The 8,252-nt window shown below is 53.9% G+C and overlaps 1 protein-coding gene across 1 annotated transcript; it reads right to left on the minus strand.

The window, feature by feature from the left end:
- Window positions 1-364: 364 nt before the first annotated feature.
- LOC119104469 (60S ribosomal protein L3) lies at window positions 365-7,941 on the minus strand. Its single transcript, XM_037228184.1, has 10 exons — window positions 7,860-7,941; window positions 5,308-5,500; window positions 3,870-4,038; window positions 3,272-3,407; window positions 2,998-3,048; window positions 2,374-2,509; window positions 1,899-2,101; window positions 1,494-1,649; window positions 841-1,029; window positions 365-454 (listed from the first exon to the last, which is right to left on the minus strand). Exons 1-9 carry the CDS (start codon window positions 7,860-7,862, stop codon window positions 853-855), a joined length of 1,224 nt encoding a protein of 407 aa, XP_037084079.1. The 5' UTR covers window positions 7,863-7,941; the 3' UTR covers window positions 365-454; window positions 841-852.
- Between the last annotated feature and the right edge of the window lie 311 nt (window positions 7,942-8,252).

Consider the following 8,252-nt stretch of genomic DNA (forward strand, 5'->3'; position numbering starts at 1 on the left):
GTCCACAGATGCCTCATCCCTGCTAGTACATTTACCCCGCTGGTGCCAATGATGTCATCCAGCATTCAGTTTGTCCGTGCCCGTGTTTACCACAGCCCTGCCGTTGCTCAGCGCCTGGCAGTCACGCCAGGAGCGTGCTGCGCCCACGCCTTCCGACCCCCGCCGTGTCCTATCCGGTGGACCTGGTCCCTGATTTTCGGACAGCGCCGTCCAGCGTCCCGCCAGCGTCATCTCTCGACTGCCTGCCGTTGCGCCGCTACGCTGCTCACTTCCCACGAAGCGTCGCTCTCGTGTTGTGAACAGCTGACGGCCTTCTGGTCGCTCCCCGCCCCTCCGTCCATTGTCCTCCCCCAACACGCCGCGGTGTGTTCCGCACGTGTATTGCCACAGCAGTCATATGAGGCCGATAGCGAAGACCACCGTCGTCCGGTCACAGTCCGCTGGCGGGCGCCACCTGCCGACAGAGCGCGCGTCAGGGTCACGCTCCCGGAGAAATGGCGGGGGCCAGCCGACCGGCCCGTTTCGCCGCTCTTACAACACGTGTATCACAGGTCCTGCACTGAGAAGCAAAAATGCTACTCACAAGTATCAGTGGGTGTTACACCTGCATGGAATAAGCAATGTTACTTACCACTCCCCCAGTAAAGGAATGGTCAGATATATCCACATATAATAAATAACCACGCAGACTGAAAGGACACTCTGAACGCCAACAAAGTGCTTTGAAGGAACGAATGCGGCTTCCGACACCCATCTCCCTCCCCGCCCCCCACCACCTCCGTAACTGACATCACTGTTGCCCACCCCACCCCCTTCTCCCATGCAGAGCGTAATCCTCACCAGCGTGCCATGCTAGGCCTTGCCAGCCTGCGCCTCCTTCCGCTTGAGGATGTCCTTCTTGAGCGGGCCGAGGAAGGCGGCCTTCTCGGCGGCCGTCTGGAAGCGGCCGTGGCCGAACTTGGACGACGTGTCGATCCACTTCAGCTCGATCTTCTCGGTGGCCACGCGGCTCGTGTGCACCAGCAGCGACTGGCGGCAGGGGAGACGGGGCGCTGTCAGTGGACGCAGCCAACAACGGGAGCCGCCGCCGGCACACCGCCGCACCGACACGCTTTGCATGAGCGCTACTTTAACGTCACGACACGGGCGGGGTGGAAATGTGGAAATGAACAGCTGAGCTTCCATTAACCAAGTGCTATCATTAAGGCTTAGACCGCGTCGACGATTGGTCATTTTGTAACCGTTCACTGGCCCATCAATGGGCGCGATGGTCCATGCGGCGCAATGAACACTGCCTGGAATGCTGCACTAGCCACTGACAATGGAAACACGATCTGGTCTCGACATGTAACGATTCGCTTTCGACCGTGCCAATAGCAGCATTGCTGCTGGGCACATGGCAGACCTCAACACAGACCAGCACTTGATGCAGAGAGCTTTTTAACAGCAGCACAAGTTGCTCTCATCTCACACTCCCCACTCAGGTGCCTCACCTTGCGCAGCGTGAGCACGCGCTTCTTGGGGCCGATGCAGCAGCCCTTGATCATAATGAAGTCGTTGTTGACCTCGCCGTAGCGCACGAAGCCTCCCAGCGGCGTGATGCTCTTGTCCGTCAGATCGTAGTCGGTGCTGGCGTTGTTCTTGACCACCTGTGCGCGCGCCGGACAGGGCGTCACCGCCGACCCACGCGCTCCACACCCCAATCGGCGCGCGTCAAGCGTCAGGCCTATCATTGACAATCATCTGGGTCATTGTTAGCTCAAAGTTTCATCATTCACAGGGATGCTGGGCGCTGAGAAGTGAGTTGCACACTTGGGCGCAGCGAGGGACGATCCAACGCGCCTACCGGGACCCCGCCTCGCCCGCTCCCGCCGAGCCTGCCAGCAGCTGTGACTCACCACGCCGTCCTTGGTGTGGATGCCAGCGCCCATGCGATAGATCTTCTTGTTGATCTCCGTGCGGTGGTGGTAGCCCTTCTGGCCGGCGCGCGCCACCGTGAAGCGCACGCGACTCGGATGCCACGCGCCAATACAGGCCACCTTGCGCAGACCCTTGTGCGTCTTGCGCGGCAGCTTCTTAGTGTGCCAACGGCTGGTGACACCTGGCGGGCGGAATATGAAGCGTCAGTGGGACAGGCGGGGCCCAGGCGACCGTGCAGACGCAGGCCGGCGTCAGAAGGAAGGCAGCATTGTCGGCGAATCAACAGTCTCATTTTCAGCCGAAACCATCGGGAATCCATCACGTTTGGAGAACTTGGTAATTGCAACATCCACATCTGGTCTTGAAACGCTTGCGCCGCACCAGTGATGCAGCGTGATAAGCACACGGGCGATCATCCCTAGCGGAAAAAGCGGTTGGACGGCGACACCGTACCCTTGAAGCCGCGTCCCTTGGTGACGCCAATGATGTCGACCATCTCGTCCTGGGCGAACACGTTGCCGACGGGCACGTTCGACTCCAGCTTCTCGCGCGCCCAGTCCACCTGCTGCGACACCGTGCCGCCGTTCACCTGCGGGAGGGAGGGGAAGAGGTGGGTGAGTCAGAACTGGTGACAAGCAGGTCAGGCTAGCCCAGGGCCAAGCCTAGCCCTGCGCCCCTCCCCCGACACAGGCACCGCCGGAGGGCGGCCAGCGCGCCAGTGAGCACGAGACCACCGACGGCGGGGCCCCACTCGGCCCTGCCGCCGCTCACCTGGCTTCACCGCGCCAGGCCCAGCGGCGTCAGGCGACACGATACGAGCGACCGGCCCGCCGACAGGGCACCCTCGGACGCCGGTCAGCGTACTCAACAGGACGGGGATGTCGCCAGCAAGCTCGCCGCCGGGGCCACTGAGGCGGCCGCTCGGCGGCTATCGTGCGGCGCTCTCTGTTGGCTGTTCTCTGATCTCGGAGGGACAGGAGACGATCCCACCGGGAATGGGTAGAATGCCGCGGGGACCGACCGCCGACCCAGATCAACAACGGACCGCCGATCCTGCACCGCCGCTGGCTCTCTCACCTGAATCTCCATGATGTGGGCCTTCTTCTGGCGGAGGCGGAGCAGCTTCATCTGCGGGCAGTAAGCTAGGTCAGAGCGGGACACGCGCACTCGTCGGCAGCCGCGCCGCCACGGTCTCAGTCCGCCCTAGGATCGTCACGAGGGTCCGATGTTTTCTAACCGTTTGATCAAGAGTGGTATCATCATGGCAGCAGCGAGCAGTGCCCCCGCAGTCCAGCGCCGGAGCTTGGGCCGCCGCCTGCGCAGAAAGCCCAGTGAGCCTGCCCGGCCGTACCTGCGTGTGAGCGATGACGCGGATGACCGAGCAGTAGCGCTTCATCTTCTCGAAGTCGCGCTTGATCTCCTTCTTACCGGCCTCATCAGCCCACTTCTTCGAGGCCTTGGTGAAGGCCTTCTTCTTGGAGGAGCACCTGCAGAGCAGTGGGCGGTGAGGGGCAGGCCTGGTGCCGCAGGCGGCAGAGCAGGCGGGGACGGGCAGGACGCCTCATCGCCGCGAGCGGCGAGCGGAGACTGAGGGACCGGGCCGGGCTGGGGTCAGCGTCAACGTGCACCGTTCGGCGGCGCCGGCCACCGGCGGCCGCCGCGCACCGCATCACAGACATAGCATGAAGCGTGCAACATGAAAGACAACCGAATCAAGGTCATATGATGTGCACAACTACAGGTATGTGATGCACACGGTTCATGCACCATAAAGCCACAACATATAAATGCAGGTCATGATGTTAATACCTGAGTCCACAGCATCTAGGTTTAAGGAAGCCAAACTATCAGCAATGAAGAGTGCTTGACATTGGAGTGCTGGCTGCTACAGGCTTGCCTCGTACACACCCGACTCTGACCAGGCCCGGCGTGGGCGGGGCGGCGCTCACCAATTCTTGTAGAAGCGACGCTTGCACTCCTCGCTCAGGTGCTCCGCGAATATGGTCTTGAAGGCGCGCAGGCCCTTGGGCGTCTCCACGTAGCCCACGACGCCCACGATCACCATGGGAGGAGTCTCTATGATGGTCACTGGCTCCACCACCTCCTTCTTGTTCAGCTCTGCAGGATGCCAGGCCAGTTAGGCAACAGCGCATGTGGCCTCAGTGGTAGTGGGGCAGCATTCAGAACTCATCTTCGACAACAATCAGAATGATCCGGCAGATGGGAAACACCAGTAGCTTTCTCATTGATAACTTCCCTAGGACTTCCCAATCAACAGGTCCATCACTTACCAGCTGATAATTACCTCCCGCTCCCCCCAACACAGACGGTGCGCGACCGCCAATGGAACGGACTTCGCAACACCACATGCCGCAAAGTAAGTAACCTCAGTAGAATGTTGAGGGGTAGGCAGAACACCAAAAAATCGCACCCAGGGCGTCCACTAGGCCCGCCGCGAGACCGCTGTCGCCAGCAAGCTCGCCGCCGGGACCACTGTGGCGGCCGCTCGGCAGCTATCGTGCGGCGCTCTCTGTTGGCCGTTCTCTGATCTCGGAGGGACAGGAGACGATCCCACCGGGAATGGGTAGAACGCCGCGCGAACCGACCCCCCACCCGGGTCGACACCTCTCCTCGCATCAGGGCAGCCCACCACACACCAGGGAGCCCATGACAGGTGCACAGAATCATCTCCATGGTAGTGCTGCAAGTTCTGAATCACCTGTTCCTCTGGTATGAAAAGCTGTTCAACCATCTGCCAGCCATATGGGAAATGCAGCACAAACCAACAGCTGACTTACCCAGCCTTACTTCCTTTACATGCAAACACATGTCAACAGGACTTGTTCCCCCTCCCCCCCCCCCCCCCCCCCCCCCCCAACACCAGCATTGGCAAAATGGCCCATTGCTGCATCTAAGCACAGCAAACAAATCCCCAAAACATCATTTGAGCCTGTAATACCTTTGCAAGATGACCTGCCAAACTGACTACTTCTATTCCTTGCTATTTTATATGCATTTTACATGTTTGATTGAACACACAGTAGAGTAGCCAACATCTAGAAGCCTAAAATATTCACTAAATTCACTCCCACTTCTTTCTCCTGAGCTCTGCAACCAAGACATCAGCCCTAAAACCAAACAGGACAACTCTCCCCACGCCACCCTGAATTCAGCTGAAAACAAGCCTGAGTTGCACTGACCTGCCTTGCATCCTGCTCCCAGCCCTGCCTGGACTGGCAGCTGCCAGGGCTGCAATTGCCCACCCTGCCCTCATCAGCAGCCACTATGGCTGCAGTTGCCCACCCACCCCAAACACCAGCTATTATGGCTGCAGCCACCCATCCTGCCCCAACCAGCAGCCACCAGGACCGCGGCCGGTGGACTCACTAGAGCCAGGGCGGTCGGCCTCACGCACAATGTGCGTCATGCCCGCCTTGTAGCCGATGAACGCCGTCAGATGGCATGGCTTGGAGGCGTCGTTCTTGGGGAAGGTCTTGACGCGGCCGCGATGGCGGCGTGCACGCTTCTTGGGGTAGAACCCCATAGAGCCATGTCGCGGTGCCTCAAACTTTCTGTGTGACTGGAACAAACACACAGAAGCTGTGGCAACCACACCCACACCCACACAGGTCATGCTGGAAAACATAAAGTTGGCCCAGAATCAGGTGACCATAATAATGCTCCAGATGATCATGACACATACCAGTGGTAGGGAGTCCAGGATGACATTGCATCTGCTCCTGTTAAGAAATGCCACCAACCCAGCCTGGCTTCACTAGGGCAAATACCTGTAGGTTGTGAGTGGTAGGTTTTCAATAAAATGTGCTGATCTGAACACATCTGTACTTGGAAAATACAATACGCCTGTATTTCCAGAGCAATGCAGATTTTAAGTGCATACTTCTCACAGATCTGGTTGGAAGCTATGTATAAACAGAAGGTCCAGTGATACCATGCAGGCCTGACACCCCACTTTTCAGCCAGGCCCTGGAGAACAAGCCTCATTGTGTCATTAAGAGCATACTTCAGTTTCATCTGCAAACTGCTGTAACTTTTAAGTCATTCACATCAAGGCAGTGTTGGGAAAGAGTTTCACACACCCTTTCAGTTCTGATCTGCAAACATTCCATCCACTGAGCCAGCCACCTATGCAACATCAGTGCACTGAACATCATCTGTGAGCACTGGAGCCAAGCTAAACTGAGCTGGATGCCAGACATTTAATAAATTGGTTTGGTACCTGTGCCTGATGTTATCTATATATGACATTAACAATGCATGCACACTGAAATTGTTGCTCCCATGCCACATATGTTCAACACAGCATGTCAAGCACACTTTAATTACACAAGACGACATGGTTGTAAAAGGTAGAAATGAAAACACAAGAATATCTGGCACTCAGCAACACAATGCAAACTTTAACTCATCAAAATAGATGGGCAGTGGCACTGTAAATCTGCACAGAATGGCCAGCAGAACTCAGTCTGAGCAGAAACCATGGACCTCCATGCTTTATGAAGCCATTACACTCTAGCTTAGCAAGTCCCATCCAAATAAGTCCCAGGAGTCTGGCAGTTGTTGGTGCAATTAACTGTATACATGAAAAGAACAGGTAAACATACCAATTACACATCCTATAGGATTTTAATGCTGCTTTACTACTATATCACAAGTAAAATAAGAATGTAACATCATGCAAATTTTTAACAAAATACAGCACACTGAATCAGTGCAAACTAGAATGGATTTGCTGATGAAAACTTCATTGAGGTATGGCTTAAATTCTACTTAAATAATGCATGGTTCAATCTTGACTATTTCTAAACCTATCAATGTCAAAATTGTAGCCTGCTCCAATCTTTTTACCCCAAAATCAATGCAGCCCCAAATAAATCCATCGTTGTTCAATCAATCAACTAGGACTTAAAGGCCCCAAGAAACCAATACTCAATGTCCTCTGCAGACTTGTGCTCATATGCTATAAGTCATGTGAAAACCAGGCTGGTCACATCTATGCAAATAAAGTAGCAAAAAAGTAGCCCATGCTAAAATTACTGAGTACTTTTACCTTTATGTGCAAAATGCATTATTAGCCATTAAATTGTTATGCCTTTTCGCCTGAAATTATTTTCAAATCATACTTCCCTGGAATATTGGCTCCATGGGCTGAAATTGGCTGTGGCCATGCACTTCACTGAAAGCATTCAAATTTGGCATGTAGGTGCAAAATTTGTTGTTACTACTAATAAGTGGAGAATATTAGCCAAGCACATTTAGCAGTCCTGCCTGAAGGCAAAACACTTGCTCACATTTATCTTTAACCTAAAGGGCAGTCACAAAAATAAGCTCAGCCTGGGTGTACTTTCCTACCTAACATTAGAAAAAATAACTGTACACCATTCGTCGTGTTTAAGGCAGGACATATTGTAAATAATCACAAAACCAAGTGCAATGAAACATTACTTCACTGATCACCTGCTTGCAAAGCACCTTATAATCATCAAGCACAGCAAAACATCAAAGGACATTAAAGATCATGTATACTAAGACAAAAGGCACAATTTTCCCAGCACCTAATGCAGGCTATTGGGGCCCTCGTCTGGCATCCTCAGAATGAACACTAGCTTATCAACACCTTGTACTGCCCAATCACGGTAAACCGCACTCAACGTAGCCATCCTCACATCCAGACTTTGTTGTGCACCGGCACAGCCCCACGTACAAACGAAGGAATGTGGACCTATGCTTCGCCATGCAAGCAAGGGCACCCAGGGAGTATCCCATTTTCGGAATTTCACTGAGACACCACATGCCTCCAGACGACTTGAATTCACCACTGTACATTCCGCAACAAAATATTAGAATGGAACAGCATTATTAGATTAAACCATCAGCAACACACTCAACAACTCGAGGAGCAGATGGGTATGACCCACCATCGCGAACTCTCAAACGGAAAGGACGCGTAAATAGGGACGACCGCAGAATTTGCTCTTTCCGAGATTTTTGACACAGGTTATCACTGTTAGTTGTAAAGTTTGGAATCATGATGAAATTTCTGCATAATTCTTCCAAATAGAGATACTTTCCAAGCTCAAAATTATTAAAGTGGTAAAGAACATCAAAGCTGATACGCACTGCTGACTGAACATAACTAAACCAAAATTTGTCATCACTATTTGGCGGAAGTGCGATTACAGCGCCGGTGACATGTGGTCTGGGTTGATTTCACATCTTGAGCTTTGTTTTGCTAACGCAAATACTAGTGCCAGGTCACGTTCGTAAGCGATTGGCATATAGCATATGCAACGTTATTTAACATGATAGTG

This window comes from Pollicipes pollicipes, unplaced genomic scaffold (genome assembly GCF_011947565.3).
Source record: "Pollicipes pollicipes isolate AB1234 unplaced genomic scaffold, Ppol_2.1 Scaffold_6052;HRSCAF=7182_pilon_pilon_pilon, whole genome shotgun sequence".
In the NCBI taxonomy this organism is placed as follows: domain Eukaryota; kingdom Metazoa; phylum Arthropoda; class Thecostraca; order Pollicipedomorpha; family Pollicipedidae; genus Pollicipes; species Pollicipes pollicipes.